Source organism: Triturus cristatus, chromosome 1_1, assembly GCF_964204655.1.
Source record: "Triturus cristatus chromosome 1_1, aTriCri1.1, whole genome shotgun sequence".
Taxonomy (NCBI): domain Eukaryota; kingdom Metazoa; phylum Chordata; class Amphibia; order Caudata; family Salamandridae; genus Triturus; species Triturus cristatus.
The window spans coordinates 9,873,407-9,899,401 of NC_140579.1; the positions used below are offsets into that span (position 1 = coordinate 9,873,407).

Consider the following 25,995-nt stretch of genomic DNA (forward strand, 5'->3'; position numbering starts at 1 on the left):
TTTTCACACTACCCCCTCCCTTCTAATCAGTTTCCTTTCTGCTCCCTTGATCGCGTCTCCGATCACTTTAACTACTTCAAATGCAGCGCGCGCACCCCTGCTTTCACTTTTGCCGTGTCTCGGCGCTTTTATGTCTTATGTTTCTTAAGGTCTTCGCCGTTTTTTTACAGTGTTTCGTGAGAATGTCTATCGGAATGTGCTTTCAGAGAGGTCACTGCTCACTTCCGCTTTTAGACCACGCGCACCGGCCAACTAGTTTTCCTACACTAAGTCTAGGTTTTGCTTTAGGGACCATTTTATTTACTGTCGTCCGCTTAACTTGCAGGCGCGCACATACATTTTGGGGTGCCATGCTTTGGAGCAGGGGCAGTCCGCGGCCCACGAGAGAAAGGGAAAATCCTTCAGCTGCACTTTATTTTCTTTTGCAGGGCATGGTTCGCCCGTTTTTATTTTTAATAACTTACAACTATTCAGCCCGGCGCCCATTGCACGAGGGCCGTGCTTTCAGCTTCAAAACTCCATCACCTCGTAGTGTGCCCTGCCTCCCACCACCAAAAACAGGCTGACTATTTAACGCTCCTTTCACCCCCGCTAGCGGGGTAAGGAGTTTAATCGGCCGGGCTCAGCCTCTCCCGGGATCACCTCTACAGTGCAAGAGCCACAGTGATCAGCTGCTGAGCCAGCCTCAGACCTGCCCACCTCCCCTCCCCCCCTGTAGCAGCTAATCAGCTGCCCAACAACTCCGGACTGTGCACCAAGTATTGGATTGACTCCATGCGGTTTCTTTTGGCTCACTAATCACTGAATTAATATTACTATTCACTAAAGGACTGCACGTTTTGCTTACCCCTTCTGCTTCATCATAAGCCGTCCTCCCGATCCTCCAAGCACAAACGTGCCGTTTCCCCACAAAGATCAGTCTACAGGAAAGGGGAGGAGTGTGCTTACGCGTACAGAGGGAGGACTAGCCTAATGTCTAAACCCTATCATGTTACCGGAGTGTGGGAGCTGATGCACCTCTGTGCTGGGGCCCGTAACCTACTTAATGTCCACTGGTTACTGATTTTAAGCCCCAATTTGACTTTCTACCGCTTGTGGAATGTTAGCCTTCACTGTCATATTGTAACAGATTGTTCACTTCATTAATAAGAAGCTTATTTATTTGTAAAAAAAACCAAAGGTTTACTGTGCAAGCACCTCATGCACGTCCTTAGGGGTCCAGGCTGTCGCTGCTCCCCTATGTGAACTGAATGGTTAATCCATAAATTAGTGTCTCACCTTTGGCACAGCTGCTCACCGAGCCTTTGACACTCAAGCGAACAAAGGAAATAACTTGCTGATTCAGTGTCAGTGCTCTGCTTCACACAAAAGGTTACTAGCAAAAGCCTCACAAGTGTACTATTTATTTAATGAGGAAGCTGGAGGGCCGTTGTCTAGCCCTAGAAAAAGCAATCTGTTGCTATTAGAACTAAAATAAACGAACAGTCTGCTTGCTAATAAGAGTTTGCTGTTCTGAAACCTTATCTCAGAACTCGAAGCTCTGCGATGGCCTACTCTTAGAAAGAAACCTAAAAACAGACGCACTTTGCAGCAAAGAGCCTCATACAATGTTGAGGGAACATTGCTTTGACTCTACCTTTAAAACAAGCACCTGCAATGCAAGAGGTCTCGCATTTGCGAGAGTTTGAGCTATTAGCATTGTAATTGACAATGCCTTTTATTTAGGTTTTAAAAACCAATACGTATATAAAAGGCATTGTCATTTACAATGCCAATAGCTCAAACTCGCGTAAATGCGAGACCTACTGCATTGCAAATGCTTGTTTTTAGGTCTCGCTGAGCCCAGCGCATGTGCGCTGGCTCGGAGAGACATTTTGTAAGGGACTTTTCAAAGTGCTACCGCTGGCATAGAGCTACAGTGCACGAGGCGTGCACGCGCGCAAAGCAGCCATATGGCCTTACGTTGCCGCCATGCTCTAGGCCAGCCAGCAGCACTAGCGCGTCATCGCGATCACTTTCGCTTTCACAGCAATCGTGATCGCGATGACTTTCTTGGCCAATGCTTGTTTTCCTTAGCTTTGGGTATAATTGCGGCACCCGCGGTTTACTTTTAATGTTATAAGTAAAGCGTGGGTGCCGCGGCTGCCTGGCGAGCGCGTTAGTAATCTTCTCTTAACCAGAGTTGCTGAAAAAACAATATTCAGACATGAAGGGGAAGTTTGTGGATAAGCATACAGTCTGCGGTTCAACAAAGTCGTGGAAAGAGGTGAGTGTCTGTGTGGAGCAGCGCTGTGAGCTGTGCGGTTCTTGTGTAAGCACGTGTGCAGCGAGGTTTGTGGTTATTGCATAGAGGATGCATGCGAGGTGGGTTATATAGGCCTGGCCCGACCAGTCTTCGCTTTCTGCTGCAACGCCTTAGAATATTCCACATACACCCTACCATCTACCTCTGTCCCTGCTTCAACACTGCGATTGGCTCCTGTGTCTGTCACTCTCATCAGTCATTCACTTCCCGGGTAAAGGCCGTTCCTGCCTGACCTCACTAGTAAACTGAGACTGATGTAGCGCCTTCTTTGAATACCTTCAGGTATTAAGGCTCCTTAAAGCCGTGGCACTGTAAGCTGGCTCTGGTCTGTTCCCATGTCAATACCATCCGCTAATGAAATTGGATTAAGTGCTTTTTAAACGCTCTCCCCAAGGAGGGTTTCCTTGATAGCCCTGTGAACGTTCCGTTTACCCCTCCCAAGGTGGCTTCCTTTGCTGCTGCCCGTCCGAAAGTCACACCCCCTAAGCCTGCTGCCAGCAGCCCTGGGTGGGCTGTAATCCTGCCACGTTTTCAGGATCACCCAGGCCTAGATCACCTAGACGCACTCTCTGCACATGTGCCTCCTGCCCTGATCTCTAAACCCTGCTGCTGTTCCTGCAGGCGGCCTCTTTCCTGGGACATGTGCCTCCTGCACTGACCTCTAAACCCTGCTGCTGTTCCTGCAGGCGGCCTCTTTCCTGGGACATGTGCCTCCTGCACTGACCTCTAAACCCTGCTGCTGTTCCTGCAGGCGGCCTCTTTCCTGGGACATGTGCCTCCTGCACTGACCTCTAAACCCTGCTGCTGTTCCTGCAGGCAGCCTCTTTCCTGGGACATGTGCCTCCTGCACTGACCTCTAAACCCTGCTGCTGTTCCTGCAGGCGGCCTCTTTCTAGGGACATGTGCCTCCTGCACTGACCTCTAAACCCTGCTGCTGTTCCTGCAGGCGGCCTCTTTCTAGGGACATGTGCCTCCTGCACTGACCTCTAAACCCTGCTGCTGTTCCTGCAGGCGGCCTCTTTCTAGGGACATGTGCCTCCTGCACTGACCTCTAAACCCTGCTGCTGTTCCTGCAGGCGGCCTCTTTCCGGGCACCACGTCAGCATTTTATCCCAGACCGGGACTTCTGTGGTTTTTGAGCATAATAACACGAGCGCCACATTGAAAGGCTAGTAACAGAGTTAACCTTCACCAGCTCTCCCGCACACTTCTCCAGGGAGCTTTTGTTAAAGATTTACACACTGACCTGGACTCTGCACGTGTTGGTAAAAAGCCAAACCAGTGGACAGACCTGTCGAGGAATCTTTAACAAATAGTTTGCATACCATATTTTGGGACTTTGGAGTTTAGGAAACTGTTGTATGGCTGGCTGTTTTTTAAATGACCCGAAGCAGCATAATCTGCAGTATTTTGACCTATTGTGCCCAGCTGCCCCCTGCACTCCTGCATTTTGAATTACCCAGCATCACTGTAATCATGATTTATAATCTGGGCATTTAAAGGATGCTACAAAGATGGCGGCTGCACAGTGGGGCCAAGACCAGAGCCTTTCTCCTTCGTCTCTACTATCTCATATTCACTCGCTTTTTGGTTTAGATATGGTTCAAGTTCTACCGATGGCAAGTTTAATTTTGTGCACTTTGATGACCTAAGAAGGGCTCCTTGACATCGATGATGTAAAGCATGCTCAATTCTGGTGGCAGCATCATCCAGATCCTCCAAAGATACCCCCAATCTCCCTGTGAAGGACTGTTGGTCGTAGTATCAGTGAGGATGTAAAACCCACGCTACAAGACTGTATCCCACCTGGGGCTCCTTAAAGGCAAGTAGATCACTCTAGAACCCCGTCTCGGGATTGAAGATCATATGACGTTATTTCTCTATCTTCACATTCTGCGCTGGCCTTTAGTGACGGCACAAGTATCGTTTCCATCTCATTGAGCTCCACAGATTGATCTTGTGCATGTAACATTGGCGGGATTGCGTCCTCTGACACTCCCTCAGCAGCGGTGCCATCTCTACGAAGGGCCCTGGCTCCTGCATCTGCGTGCCAGTGATGCGGCTTTTGAACAGCCCGGCCTCTAGATATTCACATCAGATGAAGCTCTCCGCCTTGCCTCATCTCCCAGATTCTTGGGAGGGGTTGCTTTCTGGTAGACTGCTTGCAAGAAATCAAAATGCTGTCCATTTGTGCGGTGCTCTGCTTAAAAATGGCGCTTTGCTGGTGAGAATTCCTTGTACTTTGCTATCCTAGCCTTGCTCTGTGCAAGGTGTGTTAAAAATACTGCTCATTAAATGTGCCCGATTGATACCCCTTGGTATTACATTCTGTATCGCTAGAAATGTACATCCTGGCAAAATTGACCCATGCTCCCTTTATACTCCCCTCCAACCATTAGTCTTTAGATCCACCTCACCATGGCATCGCCACCCGTGAGCGTGGATAGTCCCATGCCAGGACTCCTCGGCCCATGTGCAAAGACTGCCAACAGCGATGTAAACGAGGGCTGGTTGTGGTACAGGGAACACCCCGGATCCAGACTGCAGTCTTGACTCTCTCCAAAGATCCCACCATGGTATGGTCTTTCTTACATCACACACATGCTTCCTGGACATGTGTGTAGGCCTGATGCCAGAATCTTGGACTGCAGAAGAGAGGTGGTAAATCCACAGGGTTCATTGTTCCCTTGTGCAGGTTTTACTATGAAAACATTGTCCTTTCTGGAGTGTGTTGATGAAACCAGTCAGTGCACCAAGGCTGCAGAAATTCTTTTGGTATCTTGTTTCCAGATATATCGCCCACAGGACCTTTTAATTTTTGTTTTCTCATTGGCACCATTTTTTTTATTCACAGACTAGAATTACTGCAAATAACATAGTGATCGCCACCGGCGGACGCCCACTGTATCCTGCAAACGTGAGTACCTTTTAAACAATTTGATGCAAAATTAAGATTTCCACCAATAACAAGAAAAAGATGAATAAATGTTTAAACTAGACCTAAAGCAGGACTGTGATCGATGAGAAGTCGAAGAGCGTTTCTGTTTTTGTGCGTGTCGATGGAGCGAGCCTGTCCAGTGCAGTGAGCAATATTTTGCTTGTCTTGAAGATCCTTCATTAACTTTGAATGAATTTGACTAAGTTTTGGGATATTTTTTCATCCTCGTCGAGCACCAGTCTTTCATTCTATCATTTTTCCTGTATTTTTTTTTTTTAGCTGCACTTTACATTTGTTACGTCACAACTTAGGGGTCATTTTGAGGAATCTACTAAAACTCTGCTGCTCCCCTCCTGTAATTGGCTACGTTTTGTAATGTGAATTTTCACAGGTCCCTGCAGTCAAAAAAGTTAAGTGGAGCTCAAAAAAGATTCATTTTATATTTCAGTTCTCATGGGAAATGTTGCGTCTGGCACATGAAAAACTGGGTTATGGATTTAAATCAAACACATGAAGCTAGACCTTTCACTCAGAAATCCTTTCATGGTGTTTTCGAGATATTTGCATTTTAGAGATGTCTTTGCCACTCACTCACAGCATGAGTTCCATAAGTTCTACATTTACGTTTTTATGAAATGTGAGGAGCTGATAAAGAGCTTCACTTATTTTTTTTCTGCCATTTTGAGATTAAAAATGTGTCCATGTTTGAGAGTTTTGCACTGAGGATTAAAGTTCCATAGAGTAGAGGGATATGATGAGTTGACGGCAATAAAGGAGAGGTAGGCAAGTGCCCCTTCAGAAAAATTGTAAAACAATTCAGCAAACTCACAAATGCCCAAAAAAAATCAGCAAGCAGAGGGCATCCAGTTCTCAAAAACACAGCATTGTCTCGCACTTGTGAGTTTGAACGAGTTAGAACATTTCAGAAATGCAAAACAAAAGTGAATGTACATATGACATTACTGTAAGCAAGATTTATGAAAAGAGGGAGTGGATGAAGGAAGGCACGGGGTACAATAAAAAAAAAGCACTTAGAAATTTAGAACAATCTGGAAAGTAAAGGAAAAAATGTGAGCTTGGAAACAATGTTTTTTAAAAATGGCAATTTTCCACAAGATCTAGAGTGCAGTTTTAGTTCAGTCAGGGCAATAAAGTAAAATACTCCGTTGCTGTGATAGAGTACCTGGCCTTTGCATGTAGAGTTATCCATCGGAACATCACTAGTCATTGGCAGGAAGCGCCGTCATGGCGTCATTTTCACGGATGGTAGACTTATACTGACGAACATTAGTCAATTCTTTTTGGTTTACCGTTGTGTGGGCGTCATTTAAAAATGCTTATCCTTGTCCTTCTCTGCCAGTAAAAACTGTCCATTCGACCCCCCACTCTAAATAGGGAGGGCAGTTGAATCACCCAAACTCCGACAGTGTGTACTCTGTCAAGCTGTTTGAGCACTATCTCCGAGTAGACACCTTTTTGAGATACACACACACACAGCCACACAGCCACACAGAACCACACACACAAACACACACACACCCACAACCGCACCCGCACCCACAACCGCACCCACAACCACACACACACACAACCACACACACACAACCACACACACACACACACACAACCACACGCAACCACACACACACAACCACACACACACACACACACACACACAACCACACGCAACCACACACACACAACCACACACACAACCACACACACACAACCACACACACACAACCGCACCAAGCATTGGCATAGCCAATAGGTCTTGCCTTTGGGACCTTATAAGTGTTTAGCCACGCAACAGTTGAAGTGGTTGCACCAAGGATATTGTGCTGCATAGCTAAATACTTAGAAGGTCCCAAAAGCGAGACCTATTGGCTATGCCAATGCTTGTTTTAGATTTTGTTTTGTAGGACTCGGCTTCAAGCCGAGCCCCAAGAGGCTGCCAACACTTCCTGGTTGAAGTTTTGGCAGCCAATTAGATTACAGCATGAATCCACGAATTCCCTCCACAAATCTGTGGACCTAGATATCTAGATTGTTTTCCCTTTACTAGCTCTAAAACTACTGAACTGATTTACACCAAATCACAAAAGGTGTGCTCTGCGTAACCAAATCTACCTTCCTGTCACAGAGGAAGGTTGATAGGTACCGCGACCTTGCTTGTGTACTTCTTCACGTTGGCAGGCACCAATCACTATAAGGAGACCCTGTTGAGGTTGCCAGGGTTCGCCTCTCCTCACGGCCCGTTAGCCTCTACCTCCCAAAGTGCCCCCTTGGGCAGGGGGTTATTGAGCCTCACCCCTGGTAAAGCCCCGGGGGCGTGGTGCTATGTGATGACTGGCTCCTAGCTGCGGTGATCCAACTCCTCTGGCAGGTCCCAGGCCCACATGCCTCGTAAGTGGTGGCCGCTCGATTTCAGTGGAATGACTGCGAGCCAGCACTCCCCTAGCTCCAATCTATCACCAGGGTCGAGCGCGGGGCCGCACGGTATGCCCACAAGCTGCACCCTCTTCCGTAGGCCCTCGGGGCCCCACCCTCGGCGGTTGACTCTAATGGCGGCCATGCTCGAAAACCCCCGGTCTCAGCCGTGGACTCCCACGTGGGTGAGCTGCCACCCTATCGAGGCCAGGTGAGTCCAAGAGATGGGAGAACCACTGGAGTGCTGCGGGCTGCCCCGCGTGGAAGCCACCAGGCTGTTGAGACCAGGCACACAACGGCCGGAGTCTGGTCTGCTGGGCTGCCCCCTAAGCGCTGTGTTTGGGTGCCTGCGCTCCCCTTTGTCCGATGCGGGGTCGTCCCTTGTGCCCTTCACCCTGACTCCAGTGAGGGGAGTGCGCTCTGGGCCGTATATGCAGTGGCCGCTCCCCGGGCTCCCAGGTCCACGCTGTCATGCCAGTCCGACTCATAGTGCCTACTCCTAGCGCCAGTCACAGATTGCGGGCCTCTCCTGTTGCCCCCCTTCGGCAGCAGGGCCAGGTCCCGGCCGTTCCCCCGGGCCCAAGTCCGCCGCCGGTCCTCTCCACAAAATGGCGGGTGCGTCTCCCCAACAGGCCTCTAGGCGGGGTCCCGCGGCTGCAGGCCCTCGTCTGAGGCACTCCCGCTCACCACCTCTGTTCAAGTGCTGGGCCATCCGTGCGGCCGACGGGTGTACCTCATGGCTTCCTCGGGGGTCTGGGCCTCTCCTGCGCTCCGAGCCAGTGTCTCCCGCGTCCGCTTCGCTAGGCCACGGCCCTGAGCCCGATCTCTGGATTGAGTAGCGGCCTGTTCAAGCGGTCCCCAGACGCTCCCGGGTCCCGAGATTAGCCACTTCCCCAAGGCACCTTCCCCGGCACTTCCAGCTTCTGCAAATGGCCCAAGGCCGGTGGTTACCGGGCCGCTGACGAGAGAGACACGTCCTATCTCGCCGCCATCTTGGCCACGCCCCAATATGTGCTTTTTAAGACCAAAAAAAGATTTTTGTCCTTAGTCAATGTTTTTTTTCCCAGATTGACGAGCACGCAGCAGGTCCTCAATCAATAACTTTGTGCAAAAACATTACAAAATAAGAATTGTCAAAACTCTGATGGACAACGCCAGACCTGTTGGTTTTGCCTAGGCAAGGACATGACTTCAAGCTGAGGGAAGTCCACTTCTGTCATCGGCCACAGGAAGTCAGTCTCATGTCAGTCAATGTATGAACAGACCACGGCAGCGGAGGGCTTTAAGAAAACTCACCCAGAAATGAATGGAACGTACAACCCCACTGGAGGACATATGGAAACAGAAGCATGGCCCCATTCACAGTAGCAACACTTTAATTATGTGTGATTAACTAGTAAGGGCTCAGCCTACTTCAAGAGCAGACATGCTTGTTTTAATGAAGTGTGACTTCTGAGTGGACACCAAAGCCTCCTGCCAGGCGAAGGTGAGAGTCTACCTGTCGCGTCCACTATACTGCCGTCTCTGACAGACTTAAAAATAAGAACTACAACGAGAAACAGACATTGAATTGCCACACAACGTAAGGATTAAAGAATATACATTTATATAGATTAACAGGATGGCTACTGGGGTAGATTACGCGCCTCCGGGCTGTTCTAAGTAATGACGGACTATCTGGATCCCTTATTCCTGCATTTTGCAGACGGATTTACATAGACCCAGGCCTGGGGCTGCCATTAGGCATCATGTCTACAACACAGATCACATTGTAAGTGCTTCAGTACCATTTTCTAAATTCTGAGGGGCTAGTTATTCTATTTACCTTCACATAATTCTGCACTGGTTTGGATATTATATAAACCATGCACACCTGCATCTTCAATGGAGCCGAGTGCCTGGTCAGCTCTGTGGTACACCTTGTTGCAGATCACACGCAGGTTAGAGGCTGCACCCACACCCGCGTGCTGTCTGCGAAGAGGCTGCTTGCGTATGGTGACTATTCAGAAAGCGAGTAGAGACTGTTCTAAAATGAAAGCAGCCAGACTGCGAGTTCGTTTCGATTCAAGATGGCGGCTGTTGCTAGGGTTGGAAAGCTTGTGACAAGTAAACTAAGGAAACTGGACGATCAGGTTCCCAAACACGATAGGAGAATGGCCATTGATCCAGCTTTGGAAAGGGATCTATGCAGAAGAAGCACTAAGCTTTATTATGCCCTTCTGGCATAGGAAAAGTGTTACTTTAATGTATATGGCAACAAACAGAATAAAGTTGGTGAGGCGATGTGGCATGGCTTGGACATCCGTCCCATTAAAGAAACTGGAAACTTTCCAAAATTCTACCACCGTGTTCAGTGGCATGAATGGCGCTCTTGCACACTGCATTTAAGCCCCTCTGCATCGTTCACACACTGATTTGTGTTCCCAGGAAACGTTAGAAGGCACCTCACAGCAGTTCATCTAAGACGTGTTGCTCTTCTGAAAAGTTCATCAGAACGAAACAATAGCGGCAAGGGCTAACACTGGCTGTTTGGCACTCATCCACAGACCCCAAGCGGCAGGTCACGTCCCCCCTACAGACTATTTCCCCATCCAAAATATCAGAAGAAAGTAACACAGGTGTCAAGGACTAATAGCACGGGCGCTTCAACGCTCAAATGAGCGCAAGAGATGGTATACACAATGGACTGCCGTGAACTGTATTTACCATGTGGGACTAGGAGGACTGGAACAGATCTGTGGCCAGTGTGTGACTCCGCCCACTAGCAAAGGCAAGGGCTGGCCTCATACCCTCAGGGAAGCGGATCAGTTTATGTTTATATGTTTCTAAAGCGCTCGAATACCGAAGCGTCTTGGCGCTGGAGATGTGGTGGCACGGGGAACAGAGATCAGCGGCTTATGTGGCTGCAAAAAGCTTGGTTTTTAGGTTTTTTCTGAACATCTGAAGCTTGGATCAGTGTTCACAGCCATCACAGCAAAACCAAGGAGAAAGATATGAGAGTAAGTTTTAAACGGGCGGAGTTTCCCGCCATCAATGATAGAACCAAGGGAGCTACGTTCCAACTTGTGGTTCCCCAGGGGGGTCATAGCAGCCTCCAAAAGAGCTGGTACTATGTCCCTGAACCTACTTCAAGCCAGATAGGGAGATGCTTCATTATGGCAGGAAGAATACTTGATAAACAGCATTTCTGTTTCACAGGTAAGTGGAATTAGGGGATTGTAGGGAAAGTATAGAAGGAGGGGGGGTGCACGTGGCAGGAGGAAGGATACCTGGTACCCTGTCTTTCTGCTTCACAGGACAACTCACCCTCTCAGGACGAGTGACTTTCAGTGAAAAAAGAAAGGTGACACAACCTTCCACTGACTGAAGGAAAGACTGCTAGGAATACCTAAGAGAACTAATTAGAGCCTGCTGTAATACCTCCAAAGAGACCAAAGGACATGCAGTAATATCCTAACTGAAGGAGTGATGTTCACCCTGTATAGAGACGTCACCAAAGAGAACAGAAGTTCTGTGTGAGAATTGTTGTTGGTACCTTATTAAACAGCATAAATCTCGCCACGTTTACTTAACGTCCACCTGTGAATGCTTCAGATATAGTACATGCGCAGGGGGTGAATATCTCCTGCCACTTCTTTGTTGTAAGTATTCACACACACCGGGCGCTGCCGCTTTTATTTAAGATTCAAAACACAGTATATGTCCCCCACCCCTCTTCGGCTCCTCTGTAGTGCAGCCCCCTATTTTGATACATTTCTGTGCCGGGTGGAGCCCCCACTTCTCATCCCTGCCTTTTCAGTGGCGCCCCCTCTCATGCTGCCCCCTCCTTTCTTATCTTTCTCCCAGTGGCGACCCTGCATCTTATCTTACTACAAAGCGTCACAGCGCCTCTCTCACCCTTCAGCAGAATGTCACCTCCTTTCAATCTTCTTTACACCCTCATTTCTCACCTCCCCCTTTATGCAGCTGAATACCTCCACAGTGGTACCCATTCTGCATCTGGTACCCCGATCCTGGTGGAATCAACCTCTTACCTTCCTCCCCAGCATAGTCTGTCTCCAGGTTGCGGAAGCCGACGTCCCCCCCCTCTTCCGGGTCACTGAAGAGGGCCTGCACAACCTGCTTCGTCTGCCTCTCGAAGGTAATGGAATGGTCCATTCTCCTGTCTGCGGCCAGATGTGTGGCCTCTGCTTTCCTGGACTCCGTCTCTGCGTGTCCAGTCAGGTGAGGTTCGCTTGCCACGGAGAGGGAGTCGGTAGCCCTCTCACATTGCTATGACCTGGCCAGCGGCTTGCATTGTGCTCTTTGTACTTCCTCCTCCTCCTCTGCCTCGCCCTTAGTTACGTCACATCATTGAACGCCTCAGGTATGTACCTTGTGAATGTCAGGCTGGCTCGCGCACTTCTGTCTCTCTGCAAACATGCCGTGGGCGCCGCGTCCACAGGCTGCTGAAGGGCCAGGGACAGGCCTCAGAGGCGAGAAGTGAAAGGACACTACCGTAGGCAGGTGCAAAGGTGCGACTTAACTTCTGTTTTAGTGTTTTGAGTGTCTGCCATTTATTGCAATCTTTTTACCTCTGCGTGTACTTTGTCTGCTCTTGTAACCTGCACACGTCACTTTTTTCCGTTTGTAACGTATCGTTTGCTTCCTCTTGTATTCTGTTTGCTCCTGATACTTGCACAATTGTCACTATTGCCTCATGTAACGTAACGTTTGCTTTTGTAACATGCTCACTTGTAATTTTCTCCTTATGTATCATTACTGTTCCTATTGTGAAGCGCTCTGACACCTTCGGGTAAAGTCCGCGCTATATAAAAACGCATTAAATAAATAAAATAAACAAATAAATAAAACGGAGCTGTCATCAAACACCGAGGGAGCGCCCTTCCTCAGTGTCTCGGTCGGAAACGTAATTAATACTAGACTTAGCCCCTGAAAATTAATATACGTACGCACTTTAGTGGGAGAGAAACAGGGGCGTAACACAGGCCCCCGCATCCCCCCGAGCTGCAGGGGCCCCCCTCAGCCCAGTAATAAAACCTGAGCGCTCCGTATTAAATCCAGATCAGGGGCCCCTCTGTGTACATTGCAGGGGGGGGGGGCTTAAACTTTCGTTACGCCACTGGAGAGAAAGTTAACTCTATCATTAAACTTATCACATTACAAATGATATCTTTTCATATCTACATTAACTTCTTAATTAACGCAAGGGCGTGGCTGGTCGAGCGAAGCTGGCGGGTGGGAGTGTGGAAGTTCAGGCGGTCGTTGAGGTATCTTGGGCCTTGGTTGTGGAGAGCTTTGTGTGCGTGGGTGAGGAGTCGGAACGTGATTCTCTTGCTAACGGGGAGCCAGTGCAGGTTTCTCAGGTGTGCGGGGATGTGGCTGTGTCGGGGGATGTCCAGGATGAGTCGTGCTGAGGCGTTCTGAATGCGCTGGAGTCTTTTCTTGAGTTTTGCGGTGGTTCCGGCATAGAGGGAGTTGCCGTAGCACAGTCGGCTGGTGACGAGGGCCTGGGTGACCGTCTTCCTGGTTTCGGTGGGGATCCACCGGAAGATCTTACGTAGCATGCGTAGGATGTTGAAGCATGACGAGGAGACGGCGTTGACTTGTCTGGTCATGGAGAGGGAGGAGTCCAGGATGAAGCCCAGGTTGCGTGCATGGTCTGTAGGTTTGGGTGCGCTGCCCAGGGCAGGGGGCCACCAGGAGTCGTCCCAGGCGGCGGGCGACGATCCCAGGATGAGGACTTCCGTCTTGTCTGAGTTCAGTTTCAGGCGGCTGTTCATCATCCACTCGGCTACGTCTTTCATCCCTTCGTGTAGGTTGGTTCTGGCGGTGGCGGGGTCGTTGGTGAGGGAGAGGATCAGCTGGGTGTCGTCGGCGTAGGAGATGATGTTGAGGTTGTGTTGGCGTGCGATGGCCGCGAGGGGGATCATGTAGATGTTGAACAGCGTGGGGCTGAGTGAAGATCCTTGAGGTACGCCGCAGATGACTTCGGTGGCTTCTGATCTGAACGGGGGGAGGCGGACTCTCTGTGTCCTTCCGGCGAGGAAGGAGATGATCCATTCCAGTGCCTTCTCTTGGATTCCGACGTTGTTGAGGCGCTGCACTAGGGTGCGGTGGCAGACCGTGTCGAACGCCGCGGAGAGGTCCAAGAGGACGAGGGCCACTGTTTCTCCGTTGTCCAGCAGGGTTCGGATGTCGTCGGTGGCTGCGATGAGGGCTGTCTCGGTACTGTGGTTGGCCCGGAAGCCGGACTGCGAGTGGTCGAGTGATCCATTCGTCTCGAGGAAGGCGGCCAGTTGTCTGTTGACGGTCTTCTCGATGACTTTGGCCGGGAACGGGAGGAGCGAGATGGGGCGGTAGTTTTTGAGGTCGGTGGGGTCCGCTGATGGTTTCTTCAGTAGGGCGCTGAGTTCGGCATGCTTCCAGCTCTCTGGGAAGGTGGCGGTGTCGAAGGAGGCGTTGATGATGTCCTGTAGGTGGGGAGCGATGGCGGAGTCGGCCTTGTTGAAGACGTGGTGAGGGCAGGGGTCGGTAGGTGATCCGGAGTGGAGGGAGTTCATCGTGCGGATGGTGTCTTCGGTGTTGATCTGGGTCCAGGCGCGGAGGGTGGTGGTGGGGGGCGCTGGTGCGGTCGTAGGGTGCGTCGGCTGTGTGCTGAAGCTGTTATGGATGTCTGCGATCTTGTTGTGGAAGAACGAGGCGAGCGAGTTGCAGAGGTCTTGCGATGGGGTGATGTCGTTGTTTCCGGCGCTGGGGTTGGAGAGCTCTTTGACGACGTTGAAGAGTTCCTTGCTGTTGTGGGCGTTGTTGTCCAGTCGTTCCTTGAATGTGGTTTTCTTGGTGGCGTGGATCAGTTGGTGGTGTTTTCGAGTGGCGAGCTTGAGGGTGGTCATGTTGTCTGGTGTTGGGTCTCTGCGCCAGGCTTTCTCGAGGGCTCGGCAGGTCTTCTTGGAGCACTTGAGTTCGTCGGTGAACCAGGCTGCTTTCTTGCTGCCGGGTCTGCTGGGAGGGGTCTTCAGTGGGGCGAGGTCATCTGCGCAGTTGCTGATCCACCTTGTGAGGTTGTTGGCGGCTTGGTTGGGGTTGGCGGGAGGGTTCTGGCTCAGGGATGCGGCGAGCTGGTCGGCTGTGATCTTGTTCCAGCTTCTGCGGGGGCCCTGTTGCTGGTGGTGGTGGAGCGTGGTCCTTTTGAAGCTGAAGTGAACGCAGCTGTGGTCCGTCCAGTGGAGTCCGGTGGCGTGGCTGAAGGAGATGTCCTTGCTGGAGGAGAAGACGGGGTCGAGCGTGTGGCCGGCGTAGTGGGTGGGGGTGGTCACCAGTTGCTTGAGTACGAGGTTGGAGAGGTTGTCGAGCAGGGTGGTGGTGTTGCGGTCGTTGTTGTTCTCCAGGTGGAAGTTGAGGTCCCCGAGGAGGATGTAGTCAGCGGAGGAGAGGGCTTGCGGGATGATGAAGTCGGCGAAGTCTTCGCTGAATTGTGTGCGTGGTCCCGGGGGTCTGTAGATGAGGGTGCCTCTGAGTGTAGTCTTGGGGTCGGTGTGGATTTGGAAGTGTAGGTGTTCGGCGGCTGTGAGGGTGTCGTCAGAGTTGGTCGTGATGCGGATGGTGTTCTTGTGGACGATGGCGATACCTCCTCCCATCTGGTTGGCGCGGTCCTTCCGGGTGATCTTGTATCCGTCCGGGATGGGGATGGCGATGTCGGGCGCTGAGGAGGCGTTCATCCATGTTTCCGTGAGGAAGGCGACGTCTGGAGCTGTGGTGTCGAGCAGGTTCCAGAGTTCCACGGCGTGTCTGTGGACGGAGCGGGTGTTGAGCAGGATGCACTTCAGGTGGTTGTTGCTGGTGCTCGTCTTGGCGGGTGCGGTACAGGTCCGGATGCAGGTGAACTTGCAGGATTGGCAGGTGAAGGGTCCGTGGGTGCGTCCTGGGGTGGCTCGGTGGCAGCCGGGGGTCCGGCCGGTGTTGAGTGCGTTGAGGGTGGCTGCGTCGTAAGTCTGGCGGGTAGGCTGGCATCTGCGGGGGCCAGGGGGTCTGGCACTGGGCGCGGTGCAGGCGCGGACGGGCGCAGACGGGCTTACCTTTGGCGCACCTTCGGCGCACAATCGTCGCGCCCGCTGCGCGCGGACGCTGCGCGTACGCGTGGACTCCGCCATAAATGGCGTAGTGGGAGGGGCGGAGCGAGGGAGGAGCAGCTGGGAGGCGGGAGCGGGGTGGCGAGTGGGGAGGGTCGAGGGAACCAGCAGGAGTGGGGGCGGGGCCGCGGGGGAGCAGCGGGGACGGAAGCGCTAGGACAACAGCACAAAACAAATGAAACAAATCAGGGCGAAAGTACAGACCACAGTGGGGGCACAATCGGGGCAGCGATGTGAGCGGCGGCGGCAGCAGCAGGGAGCCGGTGACTTCCTGGAGGGGCCACGCGGCGGGTAGAGCGACCAGCACTCACGAGGTCAGACTGGGTCACAGCTCCCCGTCGCCCGGTCTCTCCCCTAAGTACTCCGTGGGAGGGAGGAGCAGCTGGGAGGCGGGACCGGGGGGTGGCGAGTGGGGAGGGTCGAGGGAACCAGCAGGAGTGGGGGCGGGGCCGCGGGGGAGCAGCGGGGACGGAAGCGCTAGGGGAACAGAACAGAGACAATAACAACAGGGCACAATACCAACAGGGCAACACTACGGCGAATGGGGGCAGGGCAGTACACGGGTCAGGCTGAACAGGACAATCAGGACAACAGCACAAAACAAATGAAACAAACCAGGGCGAAAGTACAGACCACAGTGGGGGCACAATCAGGGCAGCGATGTGAGCGGCGGCGGCAGCAGCAGGGAGCCGGTGACTTCCTGGAGGGGCCACACAACGGGTAGAGCGACCAGCACTGACGAGGTCAGACTGGTCCCCGCTGCTCCCACACCATATCTATAAGATACATACAACATTATAGGCAGAAACAGAAATGCCTGGATATGCAGTATATCAAGCAATCGACCATGAGGCAAACAGCAGCGTCATCAGAGGTATCAGTGTTAAAGGTTAAAAGGTAGGTTTGGAGGGTGTCCAAATGTCTTTGGGTCTAGATGTTGGTGGTTGCAATGAAGCATAGAGTTCACTGGTGGTGTCACAATATGTCATGTCTTTCAGCCAGTCATCCGTGTGAGGGGCTTGCTGCTGCCCCACAGTGGGGCTACTATACGTCGCTTGCCAGCAAGAGCGCCGTGTCTGTGAAGCGCTTAGACCTTGGGCTCAATGGCTTGACATACCCCAGAAGAGCCAATCAAGGTGAGGACAGCCTCCCAAAAAGCAAGAATCACAGAGCAATCCAAGTCAAGTGCACAAACTCAGCATTGTTGGCTGCACACTTCGGGCATCAGTGTGATCGTGAGGGATCTACCTGTGCCAGAGCCTCAGGAGCAGTGTATGCTCGGTGCAGGTATTTGTAATGGAGTAGTTTGTGCCTACTATTACTGGAAACCATCTTACTTGTGCAGCGATATTGCCAGGTTTTATCAGGTATGGGATGGCCCAAGTCGCGCTCCCACGCCATTCAAGATTCGACGGTTTGTGCTGGTTTCAACGCAAGGCATGATTGGTAAAGGCGAGAGACTAGTCTGGTACTCTTGGTGGTTGATACAACTTGATTTATTTGGGAGGCACAATGCTAATGTTACTATATTCAATTGTTGACTTCTATGTCTTCAATCAATCAAGTTTATTACAGTTAATTAAAACCATAACATACAAACGTATTAATAAAATTCAAGGATAAAAATATAAGAGTTAATAAAAGCGGAAGAAAAAGAAGATTTTGTAAACATTTATAAATCAGCTGTATCTAGATTTAGTGTCACAGTGCTTATCGAGAGTTTGACTTTTATCAACGTTCATATGTGCAGATAAGGATAGAGTTTAACAGTTTCTTAATGCTGAGCATTATGCAATACAATTAGGATAATATTAACAAACTTCGCAGCTCTTGCTAAGACATGGGCTGAGTTATTACTGAAGCATAAGTCCGATGCTTCCCTGCAGTGACTTTTCCCGGTAAACTGGGGCCAGTCGGCGGTCATTGGCAAGGTGAGGGCAACAACATAACAGATGAAACCAGGACTCATATGGATAGTTGCAGAGCCTACATGTTAGCTGGCCATTCTTCCGAGCCCACAGCGGGTTGAAGTCATGAATTGGGAGTGCTAGCAGCCTCATATAAATAATTTTATTACGTGTCAGTGATTGTAGAGAGCAACTTAAATATGGTTGAGGTTTCCCCTTGATATACGAGTCTTTCAAAACTGCAAGGAGCAATTGTTTTGGAAGCCGAGCAACATCTCTCTCAAATGACACTGAGGTGACTTGATTTTTTAACGTTTTTTTCCACACTGGCAGGGAAATGTTTGGATTAGTAAGATGGTAATATCAATCTTTAATGTGAAGATGGGCACGTGCAGCTGTCTGTACCAAGGAGAAAGTTTGTCCGTGAATACTGATTGCAATTCTTCTTTCATGGACTGAGCAGGTGCACGTAGAATATGGATGTAGAATTTAATTAAATCTCCCAGGCAGTGAAGATCTGCGCTTTCCAGGCCAAGCTCAAGTCTCAGTCTCCTCCTCCTAGCATGCTGGGGGACCGAAAATATTTTCTTGTAAGCCTTTATTTGATATTTTGCTAGAAATATATCCATTTTGCCAGGGAAAGCCAGGTGGCCATAGGACACTGCCGGGAGCAGTTTAGCACGTAGAACCCTTAAAATTGGCTCGGCTGTAGGGCTGTGCAAGTGCCGATTCAGGCACCTCAGACTGTATATAACGCCTGCTCCCTTGAGCCGAAGATGTTTAAGATGAGATACTTGATTAGCCTTTTCATTGAACCAGACTCCTAGGTAATTATAACTGGTACAGGTTGCAATATGTAGTCCGCCTGCTCGCCAAGACAGATTTTTCTTTTTTTTGTATTTCCCAAAGATCATGACTTTGGTCTTCGATTCGTTCATCAGAAGATTATTTTTTTATGTCATATATGTTAAGGGCAGTGAGCGCTCTTTGTAGACCTATTTTTGTATGGTCCATGATAATAATGTCATCGGCGGATTGCATAATCTGTAGTCGTGTGCCACCCAATTTTGGGGCGACCAAGGTTGCGCTTGCCAGTTCTTTTGGTAGATCAGCAGTGTAGGGGATAAATAGTAGTGGGGCTAATACGCAGCCTTGCTTTAAACCATTTTTAGTTACGATTTTTGCAGATACTGTTGTGGCGCTTGTTTTAATCCTCACCCAAGTTTTCTGATGCAGAGATATCAGGGCAGAGAGGAGTACAGATGGTATCCCCCAGGAGTTTAGTTTGTTCCATAGAGTCCCTCGGTTGACTCTGTTGAAAGCTGCACTGAAGTCCACAAAGCAGCAAAATAAAGGTAGATGATTGGCCAGAGAGGTTCTCCACGAAAGATAGGACAGCGCTATTATATTGTCCGTCGTGGAGCAGCCTGATCTGAAGCCGGACTGAGTATGAGGAAGAATGCTATTTTCTGTGACCCAGTTCTCAAGTTCTGCCAGCAGGACCTGGGCATAGGCCTTAGCTTCGATGTCCAATAGAGCTATTAGCCTATAATTTTTACTGGAAACCATCTTACTTGTGCAGCGATATTGCCAAGTTTTATCAGGTATGGGATGGCCCAAGTCGCGCTCCCACGCCATTCAAGATTCAACTGTTAGGGCTGGTTTCAATGCAAGGCATGATTGGTAAAGGAGAGAGACTCGTCTGGTACTCTTGGTGGTTGATACAACTTGATTTATTTGGGAGGCACTATGCTAATGTTATTATATTCAATTGTTGACTTCTATGTGTTGTTGTAACTTCTGGATACAAAATTCCAGTGAACAATACCGTACGGTAATATTTGAGTGCAGACCCAATTTTGTTCTTTGTGTTTTCCCAATTAGTGGGGACGTAGGACGGTCACGTTCCTGGCTCACTGCACCATGCTTTTGATTTAACTGCCATACACTTGACTGACTGGTGCAGGTTTCTAGTGCCTTGACCTTTCGCTTTTTCCTTGGGTGGACTTCTGAGTACAGTAGTGTTCTCCTTGATGTAAATAAGTGACCCCAATTGTGGATAAAACTGATTGACATTTAATGTCTCACGCCTGTTTGTTTTCATGTTTTTAACACCTGGACCTGGACCAATGCATCCTCCTCCTCTGACATCGCCATCGCCATCCCAGATGGATACAAAATCCAGGGGAAGGACCACACCAACCATGCAGGGAGAGGGCTTGCCATCATGCACAAAAACTCCCTCCACCTCTCCACCTAGAGCGACGCCTTTGTCACTGCCGAACACCTGCACTTCCTGGTTCAGACCAGCCCAAACTCCACACTCCGCGGCACCCTCACCTACAGATCCCCCCCGGCCTGCACCCCTTTTTCCTCCACCATCACCGAACTCATCGCACCCAACGCCATCGACTCCATACTCATAGGAGACCTGAATTTCCACCTCGGCTACCTAGCGACCACAACTCCAGCACCCTCTTTGACAACCTCGCCAGCATTGTACTGAAACAACTCACACACCCACAAGGCAGAACACACCCTCGACCCCGTCTTCACAGGGGGAAACAGAACCCACTTCAGCCACACCATGCAACTCCCATGGACTGACCACCACTGCGTACACTTCTCCGTCAACAAACCTAAGCCGTCCAGACCTGCTTCACACCCTCCGCGAAGAAAATGGAGCAGGGTCATCGAGGAGCAGCTCAACTCCACCCTCAACCGCGACACCCCCACTGCCACAACCGGCGCCAACCTTGCAGCCAGTGGACTTCACACTTGGATCTCCAGCTGCATAGACAAGGTCGCCTCGCTACGCAACTCCGACATACAGTGCCACAGGAAAGCCACCTGGTTTACCGCTGACCTCCAAGAAGCCAGACACATCTGCAGATGCCTCAAGAAGAATTGGCAAAACTGAAAACCCCACCACCTACAAAAACGCCATGATGAAATAGCACCAACACATCAGCACCACCAAAAGAACCTTCGTCCACACCAAAGTCCTCGCCAACACCAGCAACTCCAAGGAGCTCTTCTGCATCATCCAGGAATTCACCAAAGCTGCCAGCGAAACCACAGACATCACCCCCTCCCAGGTCCTCTGCGACAACCTCAGAACGTACTTCCACCTGAAAATCAAGAACCTCTACAACAACTTAAACGGCTAAACACCTGACTCCGCAACCACAGCGCCCTCCAGCAACACCTGCCAGCCCACCATCGCCTCCTTGACACCGGTCACGACCGAAGAGACCGCTTCGACCATGAAAAGCATCCACTCAGAGGCCCCCATGGACCCATGCCCACCGCACATCTACCATAGAGCCGCCACCGCCATCGCACCAGAATTACGACACACCATCAACACCACCTTCATGACGGGCTTCTTCCCCGACGACTGGAAAAGTGCAGAAGTCAGACTCCTTCTTAAGAAACCCTCAGCAGAACCCATGGACCTGAAGAACTACCGGCCCATCTCTCTCCTCCCCTTCACGGCAAATGTCGCTGAGACCGTCAATGCACAGTTCATCGAAGATAACTCAATCCTCGACCCCTCCCAATCCAGATTCCACAGCAACCACAGCACCGAGACAGCCCTACTCACCACCACAGACTACATCCGCAACCTCCTCGACCAAGGCCAAACCGCAGCCCTGATACTACTCTACCTGTCAGCAGCATTCGACGCCGTCTCCTACCGCAGACTCGCCACCAGACTACACAACGCCAGCATACAAGTAATGCCCTCGACTGGATCCGCTTGTTCCTCACCGGCAGAAGCCAAAGAATCAGACTGCCACCCTTCCTCTCCGAACCCATGGAAATCAGCTGCGGAGTACCCCAGGGATCTTCGCTCAGTCCTACCCTCTTCAACATCTACATGGACCCCTCACCGCCATTGTCAGACAGCACGTCCTCAGCATAGTATCCTACACCAACGACACCCAGCTTATCCTCTCCCTCACCAAGGACCCCACCACCACTAGACTCAATTTCCAGGAAGAGATGCAGGACGTCGCATCCTGATGAGCAACAGCTGCCTGAAGCTCAACTCGGAAGACAGAAGTCCTCGTACTCAGAACCACCCCGTCAGCATGGAAAAACACCTGGTGGCCCACCGTACTCGGGAGCCCTCTGACCCCCACTGACCACGCCAAAAACCTCGGTATTGTACTCGACGCCTACCTCTCCATGCGCAAGCAGGTCAACACGGTCGCATCCAGCTGCTTCAACACCCTCTGTATCCCCTGAAAGACCTTCAAATGGATCCCCCTTGAGTCACGCAAGACAGTCACCCACGCACTCATAACCAGCAGATTGGACTTCGGAAACACCCTCTACGCCGGCATCAACAAGTCTCTACTCCGCAAGCTCCAGACGATACAGAACACCACAGCCAGACTCGTCCTTGGCGTCCTCGGCATCCCCCAACATGAGCACATTAGCCAACACCTACGGAACCTCCACTGGCTCCCCGTCGAGAAGAGATTCACTTTCAATCTACTCACCCTCGCCTACAAATGCCTCCACAACACAGGACCCCAATACCTCAACAAGAGAATTGCCTTCCACGTACCCAAAAGAAACCTCCACTCCACCAACCTCGCACTCGCCGAAACCCCGGGCACCCGCAGAGCCAGAACAGGGGGAAGAGCCTTCTCCTACATCAAGGCCAGAACCTGGAATGAGCTCCCTATCGACCTCAGACGCGCCCCCTCCCTGGACACCTCCAGGAAGGCCCTCAAGACCTGGCTCTTCGACTAAACAGAACTGCTGTCCCCTCCCCCCCCCAGCGCCTTGAGACCCTCACAGGTGAGTAGTGTGCTTAAAAAAAAAAACCCTGATTGATTGATTGATTAACACCCATTGAGGATTACCCAAGTGGAGGTAATCTTCCACACATATATATGTTTGATTAAAAGTGTACTACATATCCATTCTTGATTACTCCTGGACATTATTCTTATTTCCAGTGAATTGTTATCTATTCACTGACCGTAGGGATCTTTGTTCCTCAAAATACTCAATTGTTTTAGAGCCTGCGTACATTCTTGATTAAACCATCCTTACTCTAATGTGTGAGCCTGTTTTTGCCGCAAGTACCAAAAGGGAGTTGAGGACCAGAGTAATCTGCTCAAAGGCCAAGATCCAGATGTCATTATCCACCTCAGGGGCGAAGCACGTGTCAAACTTGCTGAAGGTTCGAGTCATCAGGTTGTGGTTCCTTAAGATTCCTTATTATGAGTGAATACGAGAGAGCTCTCTCATGTTATGATACTGTTCACAAACACGTAGGCGTGCGCCCTACCGGACTAAACCATCTATGCCTTGAAATAGCCCCAAGCCTGCGCGTCACTATGGGCGAAACGTGTTGGCTGCTCCTCCGTTTGTGCTGTTTTTCTGGATTACCAAAATAACCCAGTTCTCTCATAATAAACAATCTTAAGGAAACCACAAAGACTATTATATGACTCTTTTACCTCCCTTATTTGTTATGGGGAGGAAGAGATACTCTGTCATCCAACAAGGAACTATAAGGCGTGTCAAGCAGGATCTTCCCAGCATCCCTAGGATGCCTAAGATGTATTCCGACACTAGGCCCGATTCACAAAGGTAAAGTTAGACAAAAGTCTAACTTTATGTCTTACAGTATTCTCAAAGGGCATTTGCTACTCGTAATTTGTGTTTGTGAATACCACAAGATGAACTTTCACAAAGGGGATTCACGAGTATTGATTCCCCTTTGTGAATACCGTAAAGTTAGACTTTCATTTCACTTTACCTTTGTGAATCGGGCCGACAGTCTCCAGGAAGCGATTCATTCAATGACCCAATCCAGCCCACTCTCTGAGCCGGCAGGATTTGGTCTGCAGCTGAAATTGGGAATACTGACCTAGACTGAAGCCAGTGCACGACTTTGTTCTTTAGCTGAATTGGCAACTCTTCTAAGCCCTCTGTTAGAGGAGGGATATTTGCCATGACTGCTGAATAAGGTGTAATCATAGGTCGATGGTATACCAGTTGGGGTTCCCATCCCCAATACTATATGGCTCTCTAGCCCACTCAGCCTGTGATAAATTCCTCCTAGGTGTGACCTCTTTCAGTGGCCTATCTGTTGGGTCATTAACACTGGTGGCTCCTTCTGAAAGTGGATATTGCACAGCCTGCCTATAACTAAGGGGGCAACCAATATCTTGGCCACCCCTGGAGGTGGTTAGATACCCTTCACCCCTTATCTTGGGTACTCCGTCAATTGTACTTAAGTGTGTTTGGGAATCCTGCTAAACAGGTGGTAAAGTGGGCTGGTGATTACCCTGAGAGTAGGTATTACAGGGCCTTAAGGCCTCTGAGCCAAAGTCAGGGGGACCTGAAGGACAACGTGTACCAGCCCCCTTCTTCCCTTGCTGGTGCATGGCAGGCAGTGTAACGGTGAAAGCAGGACCTCTTGTTTTAAGATCTTTTAAAAGACCCTTGATTAAATCCAAATTAGATATTACATAACATACATTTTCCAGGAGAGATCTCGTTAACAGATCTCAACATAAAGCAAAGTAGGGTCCATTATATGACTAGGTTGAGGGGTAAGTATTGAGACTGGCTTCTGTTGAGCCTGACAACTTTTCCACTTCGCGGGGGCTATTGCTACTCGAAAGGGTAGTGTCCTGGTCTGCGGTCAGGCCCGGCTCAGAAGGAGATATGTCAATAATAGTTGGTGGAGCCTGTGTTGGCTCAGGTCTTTGAGCCTGTACTGAGTTAGGCGACACCTCACTCCCTTGTTATCTAGTAGGCATAGGATAAGTCCCCAAACCTGTAGCCAATGAGCCCGAGAGGTGATGTTCCACCTGCTCAATGTCCTTATTCAGGGCCCCCATCGCACGTTTGATGAATTCATCCAGGGATGAAGATGAGGAACCAAGCTTAGCTGGAGCAGTTATTTGCGTTTACCCATGTCTGGGCACCAGGGGCCAAGGTTATCACTCAAACCACCCTGCCAAAGCCCAGTAATGTAGAACCAAGCTAAATGATGACTATTTACCCTCAAAGCAGAACACAGCTATGTATATAGATATGCAGACTTTCACAATACCTGCTAGAACTTGGGAGAGGAGAGGTTTAAGGTAGTCTTTTTCTTGGCCAAACAATGTGCAGCAAAAAAAGTCACTATGCAGTTAGGGTCCCGGCTTCTCAAAAACACTACTGTAAAGGGAGAATTTGGTTTTCCTTTAGCCCAAGACTTTGGCTGCTTGGTCCAAACCTTGTGAAAATATTATGAAAAGACACTATACAAATTGGGCCTTCAAAAGAGTGTGACAATCAAACCTTAGCATCAAGTTAGTACAAGAAAGGAAAAGACACTTCCTCAGCCGTAAACACACTGTCGCCATTAGAGTTTCCCCAGCCAAGCAGCAGGATACCCCCCGGAAATTCAATATAAGCAAAAACAACAGAGCCTTTTTTGATAGTCCAAGGTTGGTGGCCCACCCCAGCCTCGTCCGTCCACGGACGGGCGCAACGGGCCCGCCTTTGGACTGGGCTTTACCCAGTCGAGGCCCAAGCACAGCCTGCATGCGTCTTACACTGCAGAAGGACCAAGGAATGCTTTTAGTGCGTTGACAATGTGCAGCCTCTTTAGATAAGCCTGACTGAGCTCTGCCAAGTTACCGGAGAGTGAGCACAGGTTATCTTTTAGTGTCTCTCTATCAAGGCATAGTCCCCAGTTGCTTGAAAGTGGCAGTTCTAGTCCCTTTACAAAAGAAAGCAGGTGAGGACACCCCCAATCTGAAACATTATCGGCCAATTTCTCTCCTCCCCTATTTGGCAACATTGCTTGAGGCGCATGTAGCTCACCATCTCCGTTTCTTTATAGAGGCCTCAGATTTCCTTGATCCTTCGCAAGTGGGCTTTCACCCAGCGCACTCAACATAGGCAGTGATTCTCTCAGTAGTAGATGGCATGCGAGAGGAAGTAGATAAAGGCAGCACTAAAGCCCTAGTCCACCATGATCTGTCAGCAGCCTTTGACATGGTCGACCATGACCTCTGGGCTAACTGTGTCAGGGCCACAGGATTCTAGGATTCAGCAATCAACTGGACTCTCTCCTTTCTCAAGGAAAGATCCTCGTCAATTAGACTTTCCCCTCTCAATTCTCCTGAAGTCCAATTGAACTGTGGGGTTCCACAAGGCTCTTCACTCTCCCCTTATCTTTTTAACTTATATATCCGCCCCATGGTCCACTCTCTCACAAACATGAAAGTAAACATTTGTAATTATGCTTATGAC

The 25,995-nt window shown here is 50.2% G+C and overlaps 1 protein-coding gene and 1 long non-coding RNA gene across 3 annotated transcripts in view; one reads left to right on the forward strand and one right to left on the reverse strand.

Moving 5' to 3' along the window:
• Window positions 1–12,224, reverse strand: part of BCL2L15 (BCL2 like 15) — a 64,691-nt gene extending 52,467 nt beyond the window's left edge. Inside the window, exon 1 of the mRNA XM_085609942.1 lies at window positions 11,708–12,224. Within this exon, the coding sequence (XP_085466068.1) occupies window positions 11,708–11,831 (124 nt within the window). The 5' untranslated portion in view covers window positions 11,832–12,224. The remainder of the gene's footprint in view (window positions 1–11,707) is intronic.
• The window catches only part of LOC146869112 (uncharacterized), a 43,361-nt gene continuing 29,416 nt past the window's right edge, over window positions 12,051–25,995 (forward strand). Inside the window, exon 1 of one of the 2 annotated variants that reach the window (XR_014963239.1) lies at window positions 12,051–12,187. This is a non-coding gene — a long non-coding RNA (uncharacterized LOC146869112). The remainder of the gene's footprint in view (window positions 12,188–25,995) is intronic. The other variant, XR_014963330.1, reaches the window with a different exon arrangement.